Source organism: Stenella coeruleoalba, assembly GCF_951394435.1.
Source record: "Stenella coeruleoalba genome assembly, chromosome: 3".
In the NCBI taxonomy this organism is placed as follows: Eukaryota; Metazoa; Chordata; class Mammalia; order Artiodactyla; family Delphinidae; genus Stenella; species Stenella coeruleoalba.
Genome location: NC_137148.1, coordinates 42,348,141 through 42,374,585, shown reverse-complemented (window position 1 = coordinate 42,374,585; position 26,445 = coordinate 42,348,141). Strand labels below are relative to the sequence as shown.

The 26,445-nt window shown below is 35.6% G+C and overlaps 1 protein-coding gene across 2 annotated transcripts in view; it reads left to right on the top strand.

Moving 5' to 3' along the window:
• The window catches only part of DHX29 (DExH-box helicase 29), a 48,904-nt gene extending 22,936 nt beyond the window's left edge, over positions 1-25,968 (top strand). For both annotated transcript variants that reach the window (XM_079917635.1, XM_079917636.1), the window contains 16 exons: positions 1,328-1,471; positions 5,148-5,324; positions 6,346-6,486; positions 7,511-7,655; positions 8,734-8,851; positions 10,174-10,258; positions 11,782-11,870; positions 12,828-12,956; positions 13,050-13,125; positions 13,836-14,060; positions 15,369-15,505; positions 15,897-15,990; positions 20,814-21,116; positions 21,913-22,044; positions 23,174-23,270; positions 25,665-25,968. In XM_079917635.1, the coding sequence (XP_079773761.1) occupies positions 1,328-1,471; positions 5,148-5,324; positions 6,346-6,486; positions 7,511-7,655; positions 8,734-8,851; positions 10,174-10,258; positions 11,782-11,870; positions 12,828-12,956; positions 13,050-13,125; positions 13,836-14,060; positions 15,369-15,505; positions 15,897-15,990; positions 20,814-21,116; positions 21,913-22,044; positions 23,174-23,270; positions 25,665-25,711 (2,139 nt within the window). In that variant the 3' untranslated portion in view covers positions 25,712-25,968. The remainder of the gene's footprint in view (positions 1-1,327; positions 1,472-5,147; positions 5,325-6,345; positions 6,487-7,510; positions 7,656-8,733; positions 8,852-10,173; positions 10,259-11,781; positions 11,871-12,827; positions 12,957-13,049; positions 13,126-13,835; positions 14,061-15,368; positions 15,506-15,896; positions 15,991-20,813; positions 21,117-21,912; positions 22,045-23,173; positions 23,271-25,664) is intronic.
• Positions 25,969-26,445: the final 477 nt, after the last annotated feature.

Here is a 26,445-nt window from a genome sequence, read left to right as displayed (position 1 = left end):
ATGCCAGACTATTTTCAAATCCTGTATATAAAAGAAATAATAGAAAAAGTACTTAAATATCTACTGTCACACACTTTGCGATAAAAGTATACACAAAACTGGCCAGACCTTAACCGGAGAGACTGCAAAGTATAGGAATTAGTAAAATTGCTTTAGAACCAAATGTAATGAATTCCCAGTTCATATAACTCAGTTTAATTATACTTTGAATTGTTCTTTATAAATATGATACTTAACATCTTTGTCTCTATCTTTAAGTTAGGTATCCCTTCATTAAAAAACATTTTATTTGGCAATTTTTCTTGGTTTCTCTCACGAAATGAAAGAGGAAAAAGGACATAATTTCTGTCTTATAAGGAATTTACATTAAGGGGATGACAGACATGTTTACAAGTATAACAAAGGAATGACTGAAGGAGAAAGAAAATATGATGGGAATAGAAGTGACTTCAGGATTCCCATCAGGCACCACTGTTTGTTTTTGTTTTTGTTTTCTTGCGGTACGCGGGCCTCTCACTGTTGTGGCCTCTCCCACTGCAGAGCACAGGCTCCGGACGCGCAGGCTCAGCAGCCATGCTCACGGGCCCAGCCGCTCCGCGGCATGTGGGAGCTTCCCGGACCGGGGCACGAAGCCGTGTCCCCTGCATCGGCAGGCGGACTCTCAACCACTGCGCCACCAGGGAAGCCCCCCACCACTGGTTTTTAATCGTTGCAGCTTTTATGAGATCTTGATATTAAAGTGGACCAAATTGTAGGAGCGTCTATAAAATTCTATTCCTTGGTACCTCAATATTTTGCTCCAAGATAATTTAATAAGAAATTGATTAAATCTATTAATATTTTCGTAATAATGTTAATGGTACTCAAAGCAGGTGAACAGATTTTTGTTTCAAAACTGATAAAAGGTTTTTCTTGTTTAAAATTGCCGAAACTGGGGGCTTCCCTGGTGGCGCAGTGGTTGAGAGTCCGCCTGCCGATGCAGGGGACACGGCTTTGTGCCCCGGTCCGGGAAGATCCCACATGCCACGGAGCGGCTGGGCCCGTGAGCCATGGCTGCTGAGCCTGGGCGTCCGGAGCCCGTGCTCCGCAACGGAAGAGGCCACAACAGTGAGAGGCCTGCGTACCGCAAAAAAAAAAAAAAATTAAAATTGCAGAAACTAATTTTATAGTTTTATATAATTGAAGACCATGGGAAAGAAATAAATTGCACTAAACAAATTTACTTAGACTGCTCCATATAGTAGCAGGATCAGCACCTGTACTTTTTAAAGCTTGTTTCCTAGATCATTTGTGAGACTCTAATCTTGGCCTTGTGTTTTCCCTTCAGAATTCTTTGTGTGGATATCAGATCCGGATGGAGTCTCGAGTGAGTGAATCTACCAGGTTACTCTACTGTACAACAGGGGTTTTGCTAAGAAAACTTCAAGAAGATGGTCTCCTAACTAATGTGTCTCACGTTATTGTAGATGAGGTGAGTTGATTCTGTAGTCATGTTCAGAAAAAAATTCTAAACATTTTTGAATTAAAAAGATGTTACTTCTAAAACTAGCTAACATTTTCTTCATGCTTAAATGCCAGACACTTTACATATAATAATTATTTAATTTCCTCTACATATAATAATTTCCTCTAACAAATGTGTCTCCTGTAAATTGATTTATTTAACAAATGCTGTATAACATTTGCTGTATGCAAGGTGCTATTTTAAGGACTTCATATATACAACTTCATTTAATCTTTCCAGCAATCCAGTGGAGTAGATATTATTATCCCTATTTTACAGTTGAGGAAACTGAGGCACACAGAGATTAAATAGCTTGCTCAAATTCACACAGCCAATAAGCTCTACAACTGGGTGTTCAAACCCAGGCAGTACATCTGCAGCCATCTCTTAGCAGTCTGCTGCCTCTCAACTACATTTGTTAAAGGATTTTCTCGGATTCTTATAAAAAACAAGGAATCCTCATCAGTATGTCATTTTCCCTATAGATATACCCCTACTTGAATCAAATTTGAATGCACACTAAAATTGAATTATGCCAAAAGTTTCACATTAGAATTATTTTAAATGGTATACTAGCCTAGTACATGTTAAACTGACTTGCTTTGTACATAATTTTTTGAAAAAAATAAGATATACAGCATTTCTTTTATTCAAAAATGGAAATTTTTTTCAGTTTTCCCAGATGTAAAGTTTCTATGAATGTCTGTTAATTCACCAAGTTCAGAAGGCATTAGTGAAAGTTCAGTCATTCTTTGATTTTTAATTAATAGACTATACATAGATTATTGGGTTATTTTCCTCATTTTGGTTAGTAAGTATTAGAAGTATAGAGAGATACAAAAATGAAAATAAAAATTATCTGTAGTCTCATCCAGAAAAAAAATTAATATTGACATTTGTGCATTTATATATGTGTATGTTTAGCATGTGCGATATTTATTTTATAATTCTTTCACATCATTAGTCTACAAAAACACTATTTTTTAATAGCTTTATAGAAGTATATAATTTGGATGTCCCATAATTTATTTAACCATTTTCCTGTTGTTGGACAAGTTTAGGGTAAGATGTTTTTAAATACAATAATTTTGGTTATAGATGAGTGATGGGAATTCATTTTTATCTAAGGGGTCTTTAATCTTCAGTGGGGGAAGGAGTTGTACTGTTATCACTAAGATGTCAAAAAGAAAGAGGATGTATGGCTGCTTGATTGAGCAGGCCCATTGGTAACTTGCTCCTGGCAGTGTTGGGTGGGGAATGGGGTGTCACAGTTGCAGCTGTGCATGGCTAAGACCTAGATTTTATCAGTATCCTCAAGAATCAACTTAAGTCAAAATGCTAATTTATCCATTTATAATGAGAAATTTTTACTGCTAGGTAAGATGAAATACTTGTATCAGCCAGTCAGTAAGTTTTCTTGGAGCCCCAAATTATTAGAAAATTGATTAATAAATATATATCAGAATGAATCCTAATTTAAAAGTTAGACCAACTTCAGAGAGCTGTTCTTTGATGTTTTAGTATTAGCAGTCTGTAGGCGTGATTTACTGAATTGTGCTTCAGTATGATAATGTCAACCTCTTGTTGAAAAGTACAGTAAGAGTAAGAAAAAACCCAGTGAAATTCATCATCATGTTAAATATAATGATGTAAGAGATGCTGGCATAGAGTGCATTACATTATTCAGGACCTTCTTTATGAAGATGCTCAGGATAATACTTCTGGCTTTCTTATTAGGAATAGTTGTGCGATTTGTTTTAGTTTATGGTCAGTGTGTGAGCTAAGTAGCTTTTCCTCTGGCTGCTGGTATGTTTACAGCCAAACTTTTTGCCCACCTCTTCCAAGTGTACTTAATAAAGCATACATTTTTATTAGCTCTATTTTATGTTTTATCCTCATTTTTATTAGCTCTATTTTATGTTTTATCCTCATTTTTAATTTTCTTTTTTAAAAATGTCAGTATCTATATAAATTACCATCTATTTGAGGAGGTTCTCCAGATCTGTTTCTGTTCAGGAAATCTTTCTCTCTTGAGCTTCAGATTTAAATATCCTCGTCAAACTACCTAAGTAAAAACATCCAAGATTATTCCTTCTTCTTTCTCCCATATCCCCTAAATCCAATCACCTAGACTTTGTTGATTTTACTTTTCTCACATTCATTTACCTCTCCATATTCACTGGTATTGCCCTCATATAGGCTACCATTATCTCTTTTAATTAGTACAAAAGCCTCTAATTAAACTTCCTACTTTCTGTTTTGCTCTCTTCTACTACATTCTTCAATTATAGCTGGATTTATCTTTTGAAAATAAAATTCAGACCACATGATGCCCCTGCTTTGAAATATCTTACTCACTACCCTGACTCATTAGGAAAAAGTCTCAACTCCTTAACACGGTTTACAAGACCTCATATGGGCAGATTACTGAGTACCTTGCCAGCTCTATCTCTTGCCCGTTCCTCATCCCATGCTCAAGGCGTCATTTTTGTTTCTTCATTTCCTGAAATGTATAATTATCCCCCTGTCCACCATGATTTTGCACAAGTTGTGTCCCATGACTACTTTTTCTCCCTTTATCATACTGTTCCTTTCTCCTCCTCTAAAACTCATTTCAGTTCTCAGCACAGATGGCAGATCTCTCTTAGTAGCCTTCCTGACCACCTGAGTTGCTGTACAGCAGAAATTAACACAACATTATAAATCAACTATACTCCAATAAAAAAAATAATTAAATATAAAACAAACAAAAAAAGAATTTTAGACCCCTACCCCCCCCAAAAAAAATTAACTACGCTTCATATGTAATTTCAAACCATCCTCTACAGTATCCTCTAACAAGGCTGTAAACTCTGAAATGAAAAGACTACCTTGGTCATTTTTTAATCCCCAGTATCTAGCACAATGCTTAGTACTGTTTGTAGTGAACATTTGACCATTGTTGCCTCCCTTCCGAGCAAATGAATGATCAAAACCGTTTTAATTTTTGTTATCTTGATGTATTCTATCTTTTGTATGCTGCCTTAATCTCATAAAATAAAATGGAGTAGAAATAACCCCAGTACAGGAAGTTGAAATATAGACTGGTATATCCAGCAGATATTGAGTTCTGACAATGTCCCATGTTTTTTTATGCTCTATAGCAGGTTTACAATGCTCGTCCCTAAAATGCATCTGTTGGAAGGGCATAAGAGCCTTTTTCTCAGACAGTTGATAGAGAACCTGTCAGATTCCTACTAATCAAATTCCCCTTTTTCTACATAGTGGATAAACTATCTGTCTTGTTGCAGTTTTGTGTCTGTTCAGTTGTATATTAGTAGCAGCGCTTTAAGAGTTACACTGGCTTCTCAGTGAAATTGGGAGATACCCAATCTTATCAGCTGAACACTTACAAACCATCTCCTAAGGTAGAGTCCTACTATCATAGCTAATCTTGTTCATTATATGCCGATTTTTACCGACTTCAATTTTAGAGGGTGACTTTATTTTCAATTCTGAAGATCTGCCTTATTTGAAACATACAGCTTCTCTTTCTGCATGTACTGACTATATGTAAATATTGATTAACTTTTAGTAGATTTGAATGTCTGATTGTTTTAGCCTATTACTTGACCTTATGATTTTTTTGTTCCCCTTATGCTAGGTTCATGAAAGAAGTGTCCAGTCAGACTTCCTACTAATTATCTTGAAGGAAATTTTACAGAAACGCTCTGATCTACATTTGATTCTAATGAGTGCCACTGTAGACAGTGAAAAGTTTTCTAGCTATTTCATACACTGCCCTATTCTGAGAATTTCAGGAAGAAATTATCCTGTTGAGGTAAGTTTTCTTTATAATGCATATGTAAACAGAAACTACATTCCCACCAGTGAGTGTCACCATAAAACAGGCCCTTAAGTCTGAGCCTAGAACGATTCCTAGGGTATTGCAAGTCAAGAGAGGACCTGGAGGGCTTCCCTGGTGGCACAGTGGTTAAGAATCTGCCTGCCAATGCAGGGGACACGGGTTTGTCCCTGGCCCGGGGAAGATCCCATGTGCCGCAGAGCGACTAAACCCGTGCGCCACAACTACTGAGCCTGTGCTCTAGAGCCTGTGAGCCACAACTACTGAGCCCATGTGCCTCAACAACTGAAGCCTGCGCGCCTAGAGCCCGTGCTCTGCAACAAGAGAAGCCATGACAATGAGAAGCCTGCGCACCGCAACGAAGAGTAGCCCCCACTCACCGCAACTAGAGAAAGCCCGCGCACAGCAACGAAGACCCAACACAGCCAAAAAAAATAATAATAAAAAGTTAATTAATTTTAAAAAAGAGAGATAGGGAGGACCTGGAGATGGCCTTGGGAATCAGATGGCTGGTGCTGCCTTGACTGAGGGTGAGTGGGCTGGAAGGAGGATTCTGCTGATGAACGACATACCACAGAGGTACACAGTGTAAAACACACTTCCATAGCAAAGGCATTACATCCAGATTGGGGGTAGCTGCCTAGCAATAAGGAACTCCTTTTTCACCCATCCCTCAAATTTAGGCTTGTCTTTGAAGCTTCCTTCTATTCTTAATGTTTGCCCTTTTGGTTCAGCTGATAAAGGCTGCTCTTTTAATTGGTTTTCACATGTAAAAAATATACACACCATAATGTGCTTTGTCCTGAGACTACGAGGAATAGATCCATCTACATCAGCCAAGTTCTTCACTACCAATAAATGCAGAAAAAAGCTTTTCTCGTAACATGCTAAATTAGCATTTGGTGACATTCAAAAGGTAACAATCCCTTGTTCTCTTTAAAATGATATTTACTGAAATGAATTTAAGTTCACTATTTATATGCCTTAATCTATGCAGGTTTTTCATCTTGAAGATATAATAGAAGAAACAGGCTTTGTCCTGGAGAAAGACTCAGAATATTGTCAGAAATTTCTGGAGGAGGAAGAAGAAATAACTGTTAATGTTACAAGCAAAGCAGGGGGAATACAAAAGTATCAGGTAAAAATAAAACATTTTTGAAAGACATCTGATTGTGATATCCAGGGCATAAACTGCCGTAAGAGTTTTAAAATATGGCTGACACAGTGCATTCAAACATAATCTAGTAGAAGAAGAACAGATATGATTATGAGCAAATTTTAAAGGTCATTTCTTTAAATCTTTGTTTCACTGACTCTAGTGTTTGGCTTACGATACTTACTTTATCTCAACACCTTAGATAGTCAGGATGGGGCAGGACCAAAATCTAGATCCTTGCCATTGGTTTTCCTAGCAGCCTCTGTCCTGACACGAGCCAACCTTAGCTCTGTACTATCCAGGGCAAGCACGAATCTTCATAGAGAGTTAATTTACTTTCAATGACATAATTTTAGAAATATCATAAAAGCTACATTATCCTGCATTTTGGCCAGTGGTACTATATACACTATTTTCATTATATCCACAATATTTCATTCATCTAATGGAAGTAGAAGTAGAAGTAGAAGTTACTTTATCCTTTAGTTAAGCAGATAAACCAAGGAAGCAAAAACTAAAATCTTTCCCTAAAACTGCAGAGATAGAAATTAGAAACTAAAAGACTTTAAAAAATTAAAAGGAGTATTTCAAAGAAGATGATTGGAATTCAGCAACCAAAGTAGAATCTAGAAGGAATGAGGCAGGTGTAAATTACTTAATAAAGTTATTATGACCTCTCTTGGCCAGGCTGCTTTTCAGCTGCCACAGAACAATGCTTCCATTGTTCTGTTTTTCTTCATTTCTTTTCTAATTTAGGGTTTACATGCCAAGATAAAAAGGTTTGCTATACTTAAGGGGACTGTATGAAATGAAATTAATAGGAGAGATGAAATTTTGTAATACTTTAATTCTGTTAAAAATTGTATTCTTGCTATATTTTAACAAAATAATAGTGACAATGAGAAAATACAGATTGGAATGAATGCAAATAGCTCCTTTTTTCCTTCTTTGTCTTATAAAAATACGTAATGTTTTTGTTTGGCTTTTTCTGATTTGTTTCTTTTAGGAATACATCCCAGTTCAGACTGGAACAAGTGATGATTTAAATCCATTTTACCAAAAGTACAGCAACCGCACTCAGCATGCTATTCTCTACATGAATCCTCATAAAATCAACCTGGATCTCATTTTGGAACTTCTTACATATTTAGGTATGTATCTATTTCTAATGTGTCTCCATTTGTTTTTTTGTTTTTTTTTTCTTTTTTATTTTTTTTTATTTTTTAACATCTTTATTGGGGTATAATTACTTTACAATGGTGTGTTAGTTTCTGCTTTATAACAAAGTGAATCAGTTATACATATACATATGTTCCCATATCTCTTCCCTCTTCCGTCTCCCTCCCTCCCACCCTCCCTATCCCACCCCTCCAGGCTGTCACAAAGCACCGAGCCAATATCCCTGTGCCATGCGGCTGCTTCCCACTAGCTATCTACCTTACTACGTTTGTTAGTGTGTATATGTCCATGACTCTCTCTCGCCCCGTCACAGCTCACCCTTCCCCCTCCCCATAACCTCAAGTCCGTTCTCTAGGAGGTCTGCGTCTTTATTCCTGCCTTACCCCTAGGTTCTTCCTGACATTTTTTTTTCTTAAATTCCATATATATGTGTTAGCATACTGTATTTGTCTTTTTCTTTCTGACTTACTTCACTGTGTATGACAGACTCTAGGTCTATCCACCTCATTACAAATAGCTCAATTTCGTTTCTTTTTATGGCTGAGTAATATTCCATTGTATATATGTGCCACATCTTCTTTATCCATTCATCCGATGATGGGCACTTAGGTTGTTTCCATCTCCGGGCTATTGTAAATAGAGCTGCGATGAACATTTTGGTACATGACTCTTTTTGAATTTCGGTTTTCTCAGGGTATATGCCCAGTAGTGGGATTGCTGGGTCATATGGTAGTTCTATTTGTAGTTTTTTAAGGAACCTCCATACTGTTCTCCATAGTGGCTGAACCAATTCACATTCCCACCAGCAGTGCAAGAGGGTTCCCTTTTCTCCACACCCTCTCCAGCATTTATTGTTTCTAGATTTTTTGATGATGGCCATTCTGACTGGTGTGAGATGATATCTCATTGTAGTTTTGATTTGCATTTCTCTAATGATTAATGATGTCTCCATTTGTTTTGATAAAACTTTTCTACTAATTGGAGATGTTCTATTAATATCTTATATGCTGTTCCTTATTTCTGAATATTGTATCTTTTTAAAAATTTCAGACAGAAGTCCCCAGTTCAAAAATGTTGAAGGAGCAGTACTGATCTTTTTACCAGGCCTTGCTCATATTCAACAGTTGTATGATCTCTTATCAACTGACAGAAGATTTTTTTCAGAACGGTAACTACAGATCTTCATTATATTCCTGGTAGTTTTAAAACAGAAAAATGTTTCACACATTAAAACTCTTGATCAGAACTTTCAGAGTCTTTTCACCTTTAGTTAAAATTGTCCATGGCAAAGCTCTTTTTTTTTTTTTTTTAACATTTCTATTATAGCATTTTATCTACTAAAATTTTTAGGTACTATTTCTACATTTGTTTTATTTTCTCAATATGATTAAGCAGAGGGAATCCTGTGGTTAAGAGTAAGATGGTGACTCCACTCCCCAGCCCACTGGATGGTGCAAAACCCTAACAGCATTGCAGTTTGTCATCCGTACATTTTTTTTTAATATCTTTGAAGCACTTGTTTTTTCTTTTTAATAAATTTATTTATTTATTTTTGGCTGCGTTGGGTCTTCATTGCCGCGTGCGGGCTTTCCTCTAGTTGCGGCGAGCAGGGGCTACTCTCAGTTGCGGTGCACTGGCTTCTCATTGTGGTGGCTTCTCTTGTTGCAGAGCACGGTCTCTAGGTGCATGGGCTTCAGTAGCTGTAGCTTGTGGACGCTAGAGCTCAGGCTCAGTAGTTGTGGCACACGGGCTTAGTTGCTCCAGGGTATGTGGGATCTTCCCGGACCAGGGCTCGAACCCGTGAGCTAGAAAGAGACTTAAGAAACCATCTATTTCTACCTTGTAATTTTCAGGTCAGGTTATTGGAGGCCAGAGAGGTAAAATGACTTGCCCATTGGCAGGTGGATTCTTAACCACTGTGCCACCAGGGAAGCCCATCCATACATATTGGTTTTTTTTGTTTTTTGTTTTTTGCGGTACACGGGCCTCTCACTGTTGTGGCCTCTCCCGTTGCGGAGCACAGGCTCCGGACGTGCAGGCTCAGCGGCCATGGCTCACGGGCCCAGCCGCTTTGCGGCATGTGGGATCTTCCCGGACCGGGGCACAAACCCGCGTCCCCTGCATCGGCAGGCAGACTCTCAACCACTGCGCCACCAGGGAAGCCCATCATCCATACATATTGAATTGGCTTTTTACTATGCCTGTTTTGATACAGTTTATTACCGCTGTTATGGTTATCACTTCAGCATCAGAATATATTTTAAAAATTCTTTAAACCCTACATTCCATATAATTCATTCATATTGTTTTTTCTCTTTGATGAGTATATGTGGGGTTTCACTGTACCATTTTCAGAACTTTTGTGTGTGTTTAAAATTTTTCATAATAAAAAATTTAAAAATTGCTTTCTATTTGCAAATAAATTTTATTATTCTTTGCAGTGTCTTCTAAAGAGAAACTCTTGCTAAGAACTATGATTTTAACTTTCAGATATAAAGTGATAGCTCTGCATTCTATTCTCTCAACTCAAGATCAAGCTGCAGCATTCACACTTCCTCCTCAAGGAGTCAGGAAGGTAAAATTCAGTACAGCAAATTTATATGTGATCCAACTGAGAATATTTCATAAAAGTGTTATGACTTTTTATCATCAAAGACAGTTATTAAGTGCTTTATAGTGCATGCAGACTCCAGATGCTCTGCAGCTTAACATAATCAAAAGAGAACCCAATATTAAAATTCAATTTATATTAGGTGTTTATGTTTATATTATATGTTATTAATAACTTTAGGGGAGTGGTAGTTTAAAAATATGGCATGGATGTTGCTTATGAAAAGAAAAATCACTACTATTCCTTAAAGAAGATATCACAAAGGATGTTGGATATCAGGAGCTACTTGAATCCTGAGAGGATTCTTTTTTGTTCTCTTTGCTACTCATCCCTGATTATTTTTGCAATACAGAGACCATTAGGTTAGGAAACAATCTAAGTATTTTCATTGTCTCCTCTGTTCGGGTGCTGAATGAAGAGATACTTGACAAAGAGAGTTTCTCAGATTTTGACCCTCTCTTAGGCGGGGGGGGGGCAAAAAAGAGCACAATGTAGAAACTCTGGGGAACACAGAGCTCCCAGCAAGAGCCTGGACTCTAATGCACGAAGCCTGGGTTCTTGTCCCTAAGCTGCTGCCATGTCTGTGACCTTCGGCAACCCACTCAGCTTCCTTTCTCATCTTTAAACAGGAGCTGGATTAAATTTACGGTTCTCTAACTGTACTCTGAAAACTCCAGGGGTTCAGAGGCTGTGTGCTCTGATCTGTAACATTTGGCTTCCCTGTAACATTTTGTCTTAAGAAAAGAATTCCACCTCTAAAAAATTTGATCACCGAGGTCCCATCTAAATCTTAATAATCTGGGTTCTGTTTCCTAGGATAAATGAGTAAGAAAAGCAAGCATTCAATATTGAGATAGAGCCATAGTATATTGAATTTGACCTAGAATTTCCTAAATGTTTTACCTCCAAGGACTCAACAGAAAAAAAAAAAAAGAACAAACAAAAAAGCCACAAGAAGATTGAACTATTCAGCCATCACCATTAAGAAATTTTGAGCTAGAAAGAGACTTAAGAAATCATCTATTTCTACCTTGTAATTTGCAGGTCAGATTATTGGAGGCCAGAGAGGTAAAATGACTTGCCCAAGTCACAAAGCTAATAAGTAGTAGAGCCAGGGCAACAACCCACCAGTTCTTCTTACTGAAGAACTATTACTTTTTTTTTCTACTTAACTGTGAAGTTTCTGCTGAGCAGTCTCCATTCTCTGATCCAATTTCTCATTCCACGTATGTCATTTTTAAGATGACTGACTAGAATTAGGGGAATGGTATTTTTGTTGGAATAAGAATCTATAATTAATAAGCTAAGGTGATAAAATTAATTAGAGCAAATTTAGATTACACAGTAATAGCAATTAGATTGTGAATTTTTGTAAATAAAAGTGAAATTCATTTTTTAAAATTCATTGGCTGAACTATCCAAAGAAGTTTAAATGATGGCACATTGCTGAAAGTTGTTACCTAGAAGTTTTGGCTTTTTATTTTCAGATTGTTTTAGCAACAAATATTGCAGAGACGGGTATCACTATTCCAGATGTTGTATTTGTAATTGATACTGGAAGAACGAAAGAAAACAAGTAAGTCTGAATTTTCCAAATCAAAACATTTTTTGAACCTGAAGAGGGCTTGGGACTCTTCAATTCTTAGGAGACATCACAGAATCATTGCAATTTTAGTACATGTGCTGCTGAAGCAAGCACTAGATCACAGAATCATATCAGGAAAATCTTGAATGTCCTAATTCTGCCCAAAACAAAAAGTCTCAGAGAAACTGTAGGGAAGTTTAAAATGTCTGAGAATAAATGTTAAAATTCATGTCATCAGTTTTCCCATAAGTAATATCAGTGTACTGCTACTTTCAGAAAAGTGCTGAGAAAATATTCAGAACATAGATTTTGTAAATTAGTTTATAACTTAATGTTTTACAAAAGCATTATTTATGGGATTACAAAAAAAAAAGTATGAGTTTTAGAATCAGAGTTGGATTATAAATCTCTGATCTATAATCTTGAGCTAGTAATATGACCATCAGTTATAATCATCAGTTTCCTCATATGTAAATGGGAAAAATTAAAATTTCATAATTGAAAGTGCCTAGTACAGTAATTGGCACATAATAGATTAACTGAATCTTCAACAGAAAGATTATTACTTTATAAATGTTTTAATGTTTGTATTTCGCAAATAAGGGAGACCACCTTAGTAGTCTATTGTAATCTATATACACTGTCCCTAATATTAGGAAACTTGAGCAATATTTGGAAGTGAGTACGACTATCCAGTACAAAATAAACTCTTGATTTTTTTAATTGTACCTGTAGAGGAGGTGTTTTCAGGGTTGAACTGTATCTTGTGAAAGGTGCGTTGAATTGTAACGTTCACAGTGGCATTTCTCAAACTCTCAAAGAATTCTTATTGCATAATTAAGAGGCACTCTAATCTTCAACTTAATTTTAGAGTCAAATATTTCCAGTTTTTTCAGATTTTGATTTCAGTCAATTATCTACATATTCTCTCCTAAAACATTTCTCTAGGTACCATGAAAGCAGTCAGATGAGTTCTTTGGTGGAGACGTTTGTCAGCAAAGCAAGTGCTCTGCAGCGCCAGGGGAGAGCTGGGCGCGTCAGAGGTGGCTTCTGTTTCCGAATGTACACGAGAGAAAGGTATGGCATAGCCCGGAAATTAAAAACATAAACCAATACAGTGTGACATTTCTGATAGTATGTATTTAGTATTATTTTTATTTTATTTTTCAGATTTGAAGGCTTTATGGACTATTCTGTTCCTGAAATCTTGCGTGTGCCTTTGGAGGAATTATGTCTTCATATTATGGTAATCCCAAAGGAACTTAGATGAATTTTTTGTTCTTCACCCCTTTCTGGGCGGGGCGGGTGGGAAGAAGACTTAAACTTATCTTACCTTCTGTTGCTCTAGATTTTCAAGTATTTTATTTACTCTTTAATAAATGCCCCCTTCCCCCATCTTTTATAAGTAAACCCACTGTGCTTTAAGTCTGCCATAAGCACTCATACTTTATAGATGAAAATATAGACTCATAACCTAGACCAGTAGTTCTTAACTGGGGATGATATTGCTCACCAGGGAAAAACGGGAATGTCAAGAAACATTTTGGGTTGTCAGAACTGGGGGAAGAGGGAGACGATGCTATGGACATCTAGTGGGTCAAGGCCAGGGATGCTGCTAAACATTCTACAATGAACGGCACGGTCCCCTAAAACAGAATTATCTGGCCCCAAATAACAACAGAGCTGGACTTGAGAAATCCTGGCCTAGACCAAAGGTTTCCTACTCTGAAAGATCTATAATATCCTTCAGTTCTCAGATTTTTGATTCTATAAAAATCAGAAATGAATAAACTAAAAATATGGACTGGAAGATCTCATCCTCTTTCCTACTCCCTTAATAGACACAGACATTTATCCTCTTTGCTTAAAATTTTACTTAAATTTAGTTCCAGTTTGACCATCTCTTTGTTAATTCTTTCTGATCACATACTAATTTATCATTTTTTCAATCTGCAGAAATGTAATCTTGGTTCTCCTGAAGATTTCCTCTCCAAAGCTTTAGATCCTCCTCAACTTCAAGTAATCAGCAATGCAATGAATTTACTCCGAAAAATTGGAGCTTGTGAACTAAATGAGCCTAAACTGACTCCATTGGGCCAACACCTTGCAGCTTTGCCTGTGAATGTCAAAATTGGCAAGATGCTTATTTTTGGTGCCATTTTTGGCTGTCTTGATCCAGTGGTAAGAAAAACAACACTGCTGCTTCTTCACTGTAAATATCATTTTAGCTGGGGAAGTATTAAGTTTAGAAACAAATTTTAGCTTTTATTTTTTTAACTAAACAGAATGTCTGTACTTACATTAAAACCAGGAAATATAAATGCTTAATGAGAATTTTTGAATATTTTTGATATTTATACACAAGAAAATCATCCATTTACTAAGTGTATTGTAGGTACTATTTTGTAAAAGGGTTTTGGCTTGTCTAGACTTTTGCTATCAAACAACCCACTTGAAATATTTACTTAATTGAATATATAGTAAGTGATTCTTAGAGCGTTTTGAACTCCACACATAAGTAGAATCAAAACTTCCTTTTTTTCTGAGTTACCTCTGAGCTAGCAATTACCAGCAATTCTGTTTTCTCAAATTATCTCAGAATTAACAAACTTTGTGACTCTGTCTGAATCTCCTGGCTCGTATGCATGCTCTGCCATTCCAACTTCCCAGCTATATCAAGTTGTGGCCTTTTCTGGGACTACAAATCAAGGCTGTTTGAAAATGAAATGGAGAGAGTATGACTTACTCTAGTCCTTTTTTTTCTAGTATCAGATATAGATACTCACCAGAATTGTGTTGAGTCCAAGAAATATCCTCTGCCACGACAGTTGATCTGAAAAGCTGCAAAAACAACAAATGGGTTGTTATGTAGTCCAGATTATGTAAGAAGTATTTAAAGAGCATTGCAGGCAATGGAAATTCAGGCTAGGAGTCAAGACCTCTGAGCTGTGATTAAGGGATTTCTTTTAACTGTGTGACAGACTATAAATCACACAAATATTCATTTTTTAAAATCTCTGATTCTGGGCTTTCCTGGTGGCGCAGTGGCTGGGAGTCCGCCTGCTGATGCAGGGGACACGGGTTCGTGCCCCGGTCCAGGAAGATCCCACATGCCACAGGGCAGCTGGGCCCGTGGGCCATGGCCACTGAGCCTGCACGTCCGGAGCCTGTGCTCTGCAACGGGAGAGGCCGCAGCAGTGAGAGGCCCACGTACCGCAAAAAAAAAAAAAAATCTCTGATTCTGGTGGTATTACTTCCCTACCCACAAAGATGGTGTAAAAGTAAAGTGATAAATGTTTAAAATTCCATAAAATGAAACTAAAAGTAACTAATTAAAATGAAAATATGTAGCTATTATAGAACACAATAAATTGAAAAGAAGAAACATGCAACTTGAAAGTGCAATTGTTTTATGATTTGCTTTCTATTTCAAATCAGCTTTCAATATATACCTATTTAATGATACATTTTTTGGTTATTTATGGATAGGCAACACTAGCTGCAGTTATGACAGAGAAGTCTCCTTTTACCACACCAATTGGTCGAAAAGATGAAGCAGATCTTGCAAAATCAGCTTTGGCTATGGCAGATTCAGACCATCTGACGATCTACAATGCATATCTGGGGTAAATAAATAATCTGGGTTTTGTCAGTAGGTCAAACCTGAGAGTATTTATTTTTGACTTTTATTAAAAGGATACATTTAAGATTTAAATTTATTTTTAGTTACTGCATCTGTCAAGTTGAATTATTTTAAAGATTCACATTTTTATAATCCTAAAATTACGAACAATGTACTCTGTATTATTATGTGTATATTACCTTGTATTTGAAGTTATTAATTTACTGTTATACATGAACAAAAAATATCTGTATTGTAGTTGAAATTCTTACATACAATTGGCTAGTTCCTAAAACTTCCTCTTTTGATATGATTATAATGTAATTAAAGCTTTGGTTAGTAATCTGAAAAAGAGTTTGGAAACATATTAAAATTTGGTCATTTTACTTATTTAGATGGAAGAAAGCACGGCAAGAAGGAGGCTATCGTTCTGAAATAGCGTATTGCCGGAGGAACTTTCTTAATAGAACATCACTGTTAACCCTAGAGGTAAGTCTTAATGCAACTATCTTAATTCAGGGTCATATAGTCAATAGGATTAATTTGGAAAAAGAAATGCCTAGTATAGTGCTTGACACATAGTAAGGGTTTAATAAACATTTGCTGAATTAATAAATTTGTGATTTTTTGTTTTGTTTATCCCAGCAGTTAACCTGTATTACACAGTGATTCAAAATAGTATGTAACAATCTTAATATATTCAGGAAATGATCAAAGATGCAACATGATTTCATAGATATAACAGTAGCTTGGGAATTAGGATAGTTGTCTATTCAGCAGCTCAGCTTGGGGAAGGTTAATTCTCAGTTTGTCATTTTAAAAAATGGAATTGAATTGGGGATATTCTATAGTTTTTCTCAACTCTGATAATCAGCTGTTATTTTTAATTATTATGGAAATTTTCAAACATACAAAATAGTATAGGGAACTCCTGGGTACTCATTTCCCACTTCCATAATTATCAACACGTGCTCAACCTTGTTTTACTTAATACTCCCGTTAATCCACTATCTGCCCTCTAGATTATTTTGAAGCAAATCCCAGGCGTCAGATTGTTATATATCTCTGAAGTATAGGACTATTTTTTTCTTTAACATTACCATGCCTTAAAAAATAATTCCTTAATATCATCAACTATACAATATTTAAATATCCCTGATTATCTCATAAATGTTTCTTTACAGCTAGTTCAAATCATGATCCACACAAGGTCCACACATTGTTTGATTGATATGTCTCAAGTTTAGTACAGCATTTAAAGGGAAATGGTGTTTAGTGCAGACATGCTATAAAAGTATTCATAACCTCTCACATAATTCCCATAACCTCTCACATAATTCCCCTATTCTATGCTCATATTTTAAAAGGTTAAAAAATATTTTTATTCCCATATAATTTGACCAGTTTTTGTGTGTGTGATTTAAAATAACTGCTGAACCTAGTACCTAAGCATCTATTAGGTGCTTAGTCAATATTTTTGAATTAATGAATAAAAACTAGATTATTAGATTAGCCTAACAGTGTACTTCTATAATGTCAGATATGCAGTAGACTTGAAGAATGCAAGAAAAAATAAATAAAAATAAAATAACTGCTGAGATGACAGCAGGGACTTTGCTAAGTGGAATAAATTTTGTCCTTCTTGAAGCAGAAAAAGGGATAAATTGAAGAAACAGATGCCTCTGGGCCAGCTGACTGGGGTTCAAGATATGGAGAGCTAATCAACACTGCTTTATCTCCACTCCACTTCCTCCCAACCTCCAAGTTGCGTCCCACCCCCCTTCCTTCTATGAGCCTTTTCTTCACCTCCCCTGGGCTGCAAGGTTTTCAGTCTCTTTACCAACCTTGTGGTGTGGCAGCAACTGTCTGGTTGGTCTTTCCTCTCCTGGACTTAAAGTCCCTTAAGTCCCAAACCAGAAGCCTAAAGTAAATCCTAAATGTACACTTCACCTTTTAATCACTTGTATCCTGTTTACTTTAAAATGCTTATCCTCCCTGTAGTATTTTAGTTGATTGGCACTACTAGAGGTAGAAAAAGATTATAGGCAACAAGTTTAGATTTTTGCCATTAATAAACTTTATCAGAGTTCTTTAGGAAATTAAAATGTTTCCCAGAGACAAATGAAGAAGGTTCTTGCAGTCTAGGATCAGAGTCCTCTGTAATTCTTCCTTAGTGTTCTCTATGTGACCATCCTTATTGAGTAAAAATGTTGAAAGGAGAGCTACTGTGGAAGTAAATAGACTGAATGAAAATGTGTTCAGGTACATTTTTATTGCTCTCACATTTTAGACATTCTTATTTTATGACATCTAAAGTCTTGGGAAGATAATCTATACAAAATCAGTTGATGTTACAGAATCAGATGACTCCATTTAATCCTTGACTTTCCAGTATCTTTTTTTCCTCCCTAATGTAATTTGGGCTGTAGTTAACTGAAAATTTGGCATACTGTTAATTTTGTTTTAATTGACGTATGGTTGATTTACAACATAATATTCATTTTAGGTATACAGCATAGTGATTTGGTATTTTTGTAGTTTATACTCCATTAAAGGTTATTACACAATAATGACTATAACTCCCTGTGATGTACAATATATCCTAGTTGCTTGTCTATTTTGTACATACTAGTGTATATCTCTTAATTCCACATCTCTATTTTGCCCCTCCCCCTTTCCCTTCCTCCACTGGTAATCACTTGTTTGTTCTCTGTATCTGTGAGTCTCTTTCTGTTTTGCTGTATACATTTGTTTATTTTAGATTCCACAAGTAAGTGATATCATATAATATGTGTCTTTCTCTGTCTGCCTTATTTCACTAAGCATAATACTCTTTAGATCCATCCACACTGCTGCAAATGGCAGGATTTCATTTTCATTTTTACTAAAATTTTTATTTGAATTTTATTTTTTTTAATACAGCAGGTTCTTATTAGTCATCTATTGTATACATATTAGTGTATATATGTCAACCCCAGTCTCCCTGTCCATTCTCCCCCGCCTCCACTTCCCCCCTTGGTGTCCATACTTTTGTTCTCTACATCTGTGTCTCTATTTCTGCCTTGCAAACTGGTTCATCTGTACCATTTTTCTAGATTCCACATATATGAGTTAATATACGATATTTGTTTTTCTCTCTGACTTACTTCACTCTGTATGACAGACGTCATATGTTAATATACGATACTTGTTTTTCTCTCTGACTTACTTCACTCTGTATGACAGACGTCCCTCCACGTCTCTACAAATGACCCAATTTCGTTCCTTTTTATGGCTGAATAATATTCCATTGTGTATATGTACCACATCTTCTTTATCCATTCGTCTGTCGATAGGCATTTAGGTTGCTTCCATGACCTGGCTATTGTAAATAGTGCTGCAATGAACATTGGGGTGCATGTGTCTTTCTGAATTACAGTTTTCTCCAGATACATGCCCAGTAGTGGGATTGCTGGGTCATATGATAATTCTATTTTTAGTTTTTTAAGGAACCTCCGTACTGTTCTTCATAGTAGCTGTATCAATCTACATTCCCACCAGCAGTGCAACAGGGTTCCCTTTTCTCCACACCCTCTCCAGCATTTGTTGTTTGTAGATTTTCTGATGATGGCCATTCTGACCAGTATGAGGTGATACCTCATTATAGTTTTGATTTGCATTTCTCTAATAATTAGTGATGTTGAGCAGCTTTTCATGTGCTTCTTGCCCATCTGTATGTCTTCTTTGGAGAAATGTCTGTTTAGGTCTTCTGCCCATTTTTGGATTGGGTTGTTTGTTTTTTCAATACTGAGCTGCATGAGCTGTTTATATATTTTGGAGGTTAACCCTTGGTCCATTGATTCGTTTGCAAATATTTTCTCCCATTCTGAGGGTTGTCTTTTCGTCTTTCGTCTAAAGTTTTATTATAATATTAGATATTTATGGAACTTGAGGAATAGTAATATATTAAGACATTTCTTCACAAGTTTTGGCTGGTGCTAAACTTGAAAATAAACTGATATATTAATAAAATGCATAATCTGAACAGTTTGCTAAACTAAAAATATTATTTATACAAAGACTAATGCACAAAAATATATACTTTTAAAAAAATTATTTATTTATTTTTGGCTGCATTGGGTCTTCGTTGCTGTGCACAGGCTTTCTCTAGTTGCAGCAAGTGGGGGCCCCTCTTTGTTGCGGTGTGTGGGCTTCTCATTGCGATGGCTTCTCTTGTTGCAGAGCACAGGCTCTAGGAGCGTGGGCTTCAGTAGTTGTGGCATGCAGGTTCAGTATTTGTGGCTCGCAGCTTTAGAGCACAGGCTCAGGAGTTGTGGTGTAACGAGCTTTATTGCTCTGCGGCATGTGGGATCTTCCTGGACCAGGGCTCGAACCTGTGTCCCCTGCATTGGCAGGTGGATTCTTAACCACTGTGCCACCAGGGAAGCCCAAGATATATACTTTATGCTGCTGGCTTTACTTAGTAATATGATGGACTAGGAAAATATTTAACAAATATTAATATTTATAATAAGGCTATAAGTGAAAAATTTTAGCATGCCAAATTTCCACAAAGGCGCTTTTTTTTTAATTGAGGTATAGTTGATTTACAGTATTAATAAGTTTCAGGTATATCACATAGTGATTCACAAATTTTAAAGATTATGGTTCATTTATAGTTATTATAAAATATTGGGTGTATTCCATGTCCTGGCAATATATCCTTGTAACTTACTTATTTTATACATAGTAGTCTGTACCTCTTAGTCCCCTATCCCTATCTTGCCCCTCCCTCCTTCCCTCTCCCCACTGGTAACCACTAGCTTGTTCTCTATGTCTGTGAGTCTATTTCTTTTGTGTTATATTCACTAGTTTTATTTTTTAGATTCCACATATAAGTGATAACATACAGTATTTGTCTTTCTCTGTCTGACATATTTCACTAAGCATAATGCCCTCCAGGTCCATCCAAGTTGTAGCAAATGGCAAAAATTCATTCTTTTTTTACGGTTGAGTAATATTCCATTGTATATACATACATCATCTTCTTTATCCATTCGTCTATTGATGGACATTTGGGTTTTTTCCATATCTTGGCTATTGTAAATGGTGCTGCTATGAACATTGCAGTTCATGTATCTTTTCGAGTTAGTGTTTTTGTTTTTTCCAAAAATATGCCCAGGAGTGAGATTGCTGGATCATGTCGTAATTCTCTTTTTAGCTTTTTGGCATCCTGTCAATTTTGATAGGAAACAGTAATATAAAATACAAGGTTGGTTGGCACCTTCTCTATTTTAATTATGATCTTGTCTCTTTTCAACAAACCAATCCAGGATGTAAAGCAGGAGTTAATAAAGTTGGTTAAGGCAGCAGGATTTTTATCATCTACAACTTCCAGTGGCTTGGAAGGAAACAGAGCCTCACAGACCCTTTCCTTCCAAGAAATTGCCCTTCTTAAAGCTGTACTTACTGCTGGACTGTATGACAATGTGGGGAAGATAATCTATACAAAATCAGTTGATGTTACAGAAAAATTGGCTTGCATTGTGGAGACAGCCCAAGGCAAAGCACAAGTACATCCATCCTCAGTAAATCGAGATTTGCAAACTTATGGATGGCTTTTATACCAGGAGAAGGTAAAGTACTCATTCTTAAATTCCAATACTCAGGGCATTATTCTAGAAATCAGTCATAAGAAATTAGGATGCCCAGCAGATATCGTATTTGGTTCTTAAATTGAGCTACTCATGTTTGTTTATATTTGAAATCAAGATGTACATGGTTTCTCAACAAAAACATATAACACGTCTTTTTTCCACATTTCCAAATAAGGGAGATATGGGATGGGATAGAACTATATATGATGTGGCGACAGTTTGAGTCACAGTGCAACCTAAGATAATTTAATAGCAAATACTTGTAGATTACAATTAAAACAGTCAACCTTTTGAATCATAGCTCATTAAATTAATAAAGATCCATAATTTCAAGCATTGGCTTGAGTAACTCCCAACATATCATCAAACTTAAATGTGTAAAACATAACAAATTCCTGACTAATGGCCATTGCTGAACCTTGCTTTAGAAACCAGACACTGTGAACCTTAATCATAATTTTATTGTTGCATTAATTATTTAACAGCATTAGCATAAAATTGCTTGTTCATAGTCTCATTTATGTTCAAGGTATATAATTCAGCCTTACAATTAATGTTTAAAATCCTCTTAATAGTATAAATGCACAGATGGTGACTGCGATTATTATAAAATTGAAAAATTATGCACATAAGAGAATGTAGACATGTAGCTTTATAAAACCTGATTTAAAATATATAGTAGCAAATTATAGAAAAATGCTTACATGAAACAGATAAATGAATTTTTTATATTTTTAGGCTTTAAAGTGTTTTTTTCCTCTCTGTTTTTATGCAGATACGGTATGCCCGAGTATATTTGAGGGAAACTACCCTAATAACCCCTTTTCCAGTGTTACTTTTTGGTGGTGACATAGAAGTTCAACACCGGGAACGTCTTCTCTCTGTTGATGGCTGGATCTATTTTCAGGTACATGCTACAACTGATCTTATTGATTATATTAAAATTTCTACTTCCAGTACCACTGAGGTATAGTTTTTTAAAAAATTTTATTGGAGTTTGCATAATTTCTTCCAATAATTTGACTTAAAATAGAAGACTTACTTATTTTATCTTGCCTATATGGTTTTAAATCTGTTTAATTTGAAAATCAAATTATATTGCTATTACAGATTTCATTTATTGTCAGTAATAATTATAATTTTCCATGTTTTGTATACTTCAGTAGTTGTTAACTTTACATGGATTATCCCTAATTTAATACCCTAACAGTCTTGTTAGATAATTTCTGTAGTTTCTTTCTATAGATAAGGCACTTAAGCTCAGTGAGAAGTTAAATAACTTACCTAGGTTACATGGATTGTTAATGGTAGAGCAAAGTTTAAACCTAGAACTATCTGATCCTCAAACTCATGCTGCTTCCGCTATATTGTGCCACCTATAAAGAGACACAGATTCATAGCTTAAATGCATATTTATCACATTCTTCATTCTTCTCTGGAAAAATTAGACCAACCAGCTACCAGCAATAAGTTTATTTCTCTGTAACTCATCAACATTGACCAGTTTAAGCAAATCTAATACATTCTGCTGATATACCATGATAGCTATTTGTCTAAGACTGGAGATGTAAATTTTAAAGGCAACTTAAAAAAATATGTGCAGTTCTCACAAAAGAGGCTGAGATGGTAGTAGAGTTCTATAACTGGATTGTGGTGATGGTTGCACAACTCTATAAATTAACTAAAAATCATTGGATTGTATACAATGAATTTTTTATGATCTATAAATTATACCTCAATAAAGCTTTTTTAAAAAAATTCCATTTTAAAAACTAGTAAGAGAAGAAAACAAACAATTGAAATAATGGTTTCTTTATTTTGGAAAGAGATATCAAATTTATGGGTACTTAATAAGGAAATTGAAGTTTATGTATCTTAGCTACAGGAAGTAATTTATTTATATTTTTCCCGTAACGTTTTAAGGTCAAGATGTGCTAAAGCATATTGTAAGGTATACATGCTTACTTTGATTTTATTTAAACACATTCCCACTCCCTGGGATTAACATTGTTCAATTTGTCATCTCCTCTCAACAGGCACCTGTTAAGATAGCTGTCATTTTCAAGCAGCTAAGAATTCTCATTGATTCTGTTTTAAGAAAAAAGCTTGAAAATCCTAAGATGTCCCTTGAAAGTAAGTGTTTGATTATAATGTAGGTAGAAAACAGCATACTTTTAAACACTGGCATACACTATAGTTCATTGAGGCTTAAATTCCATGTGATTAAAAATTACTTTAATAAAATTTATTTTATGCTGAATTCCATCAGACACAGACAATTCTTCATTATTCACAATCTAGTTATCCTCTTAAGATTCTTCTGGTTTACTCCTTCCTCTTCTAAGCTTCACTTCTAAACTTCTGGCCATTTCACAGAAAAAGGATGATAAAACTGAGCATTTGTAATTTTGCTACTAGTTTACATACTAGTAAACTAGTGATACAGTTATTTTAAAAAATAAGAAAGAGGGACTTTCTCTGAGGTTCCCAGCATGTTTTCTCTACCATTCTCCCAAATGCAGAGCTGTTAGTCTGTATAAAATATGTACATTATCCTTCAACAGAAATCTGCAGTGGACACCTGAGTTGCCACTTAGTCTGGTATAGTGTTTCCCAAACTTGCCAAATAATCAGAATTATCCTGGCAGTTGTTAAAAATACAAAGTCCAAAGACCTACTCCAGGCATACTGAATCTCCTCTGTGGGAGAGGCCGATGGCCATGTTATTATTTTGTAATCTCTTTTAATCTGTAACACTTCCCCTCTACTACACTCCCCATTTTAAAATTTTTAGTAAACTAGGTTATTTTTCTGGTAGAATTTCTGACATTTAGGATTTGGGTGGTTGCATCTTCATGCTTTGATTTAATGTGTTTCTCTGTTTCTTATATTTCCTATAAACTCGTAGTTATATCTAGAGATATAACTGATATAACTATATATATCTAGAGATATAACAGATATAATCTGATATTAGAATCAGATTGTCAGGAAAAGAATATTTTTTGGTTGGTGCTATATTCCTCTCATTGCATCACATCAGTTTGGTATTCCTGCTTTTAATGATGTTAAGAAATGATCTACTGTTCAATGTGATTATATTTAACAAGTATCCCAGTTAATCCTCGTAGTTAGGCAAGGTGGGGAGCTACTGGTCTAGTGCTACTGCCCTGAAGCCTCACACTCTGTGTTTATTTGCATAACTGAAGGTGAATGAATAAGCGCTAAACTGTATTAGTTTTCCTATACTGCTGGAAACTTAGATCAGGTCTTGACATATTAAGAGATATGAGCTCTTTTCTTGAGGAAATTTGTGCACTACAACTTAGCCTTAGAAAAAATTACATTATATAAAGGACAGGTTGAACCTCAACTTTTAAATTAAGAAAAATGAATTTTAAAATGATTTCAGTGTTTCTCTTTGCCATAAAAGAGAAAGCAGAATTTGCCCTCTGATGAAGCATATATTTTTGACTTAGTGGGGAGGATAAGGTACATTAGTATCCTCTTTCTGGACTTTATAATAATAAAAGTTGGGATATAACACCAAGCTGTTGAAAAAGAAATAACTGAAGTTGCTCTTGTACTTTCTTTTACTCTACTCTTCCTCAGACGTTCTTTACTCTTCCTCATGGTTCTTTCTAGACCTGCCGTGTTCCCTTTGCAGCAGGTGACCTTTCCTTTCCTTTTTTTTTTTTTTTTTTTTTTTTAATGCCACTGTAGCCTCTAGGAACCAGAGTGTCAGGCCATGGGCCCCGTTATCAAAATTCTCCATTGCAATCATTGGAACATAGACCATTCTTTTACTGAAATATCTAATAAGATACAGAATTTCAGTCTTTGAGCCCTGATAATTACAACTATCCAGAGAGTAGTTAGGAAGTCACAATATCAGACCAACTGTTTAAAAGTGGAAGCAGCTGTTAAAACCTCTAGCAAATAATGTGGCCTCTATTGGTCTATTCATCAGATTAATTGCTGTTTGATTCCTTTGTTGTGTGGAGAGGTCTGTCACTTTTCCATTGACACCTCTCCAAGAATACTTCCCAGTTAAATTTCTTTGTTTCCTTTGGACTAAACATGGAGAAACGGATAAAGAGTTCCTTATTCCTTGCCCAAACTGTTGGAATCCTGACATGTTCTGAAGTTTATAGAAGAGTCAAAAAGCCTTTAGTATATTTGAGCCGGGTGAAAAAGTTAGGAAACTTCTGTCTTAAAAGAAGTTTTAAGGAAATAATTCCTTATAAAGGACCAACAGTTATATCACATCATCTCTTCAGGCCTTTGCCTACTTTTTATCAAAGTAGGTATAATACAACTATAATGATAATTAAAATAATATTTGTAGGGCAACAAATTATATTATAGAGGCATCTCTAGTTTTAGAGTGAACATTGCTGATGTTAATTCTGTATTCTAATTTTAAAGAATCTTTTAATGAAGTATATCTGTGGTTTACATGTGTATATATTGGAAAATTAGCCAGTGATGAATTTATTCATGGGAGTTTTTTCTCCTTCCATCCAGATGACAAGATTCTACAGATCATTACCGAATTGATAAAAACAGAATAATAATTGAAACTGAAATTCATGGTCAACTGCTTTAAAAATTAAGATGAAGACAAAGTCATGAAATTATGTGAAAGTGGACCATCCCATTAAGTATTTCAGTACTTAAAATGTTGGTACTAGCCATAACGTAAAGGTGGTGGAAAAAAGCACATACTTTAAATGTGTAATTTTCTAATTTCTTTTTAATGATGATTATTCTCAATGCATTTGCCACTACATTTACAATAAATTCTTTGGTATCATCCATGTTGTATACATCATTATGTGCCTTATGGGCAAGGTCTGTGTCTATAGTATCTATAACTTTGTGTTGTGATTCTCTTTGTACCCACCTCATCCTCTCTATCAGTCCTTAATGTCTAGAGAGTTTAGACTTTCTTGACCCAGTGGAGAAAATGAGCTCCAAAACCAGTTGTAATTGAATTTTCACAAAAAGGAACAACTTCACTTTTTTAATATTTGATACTCAAAGTCAAAACCTAATAAGGTATATACACTATTAATAGATGCCACCTATATCAGTAACATTCACTAAGTACAAAGACATAGTACTGGAGGATAGGCAGCTATGGCTAATGCTACTGTCAACTCAGGGATGAGTAGCTTGCACCATTTTCCTCAGTCATAAGCTTTGATATCACTGCTCTTGAACCCTTTTTGTACCCATAATTGGATTGATAAGGTCGGTAACTGAGATAGTAAAACATGCTTAGAAATTTTTTAGTGGTTTCATT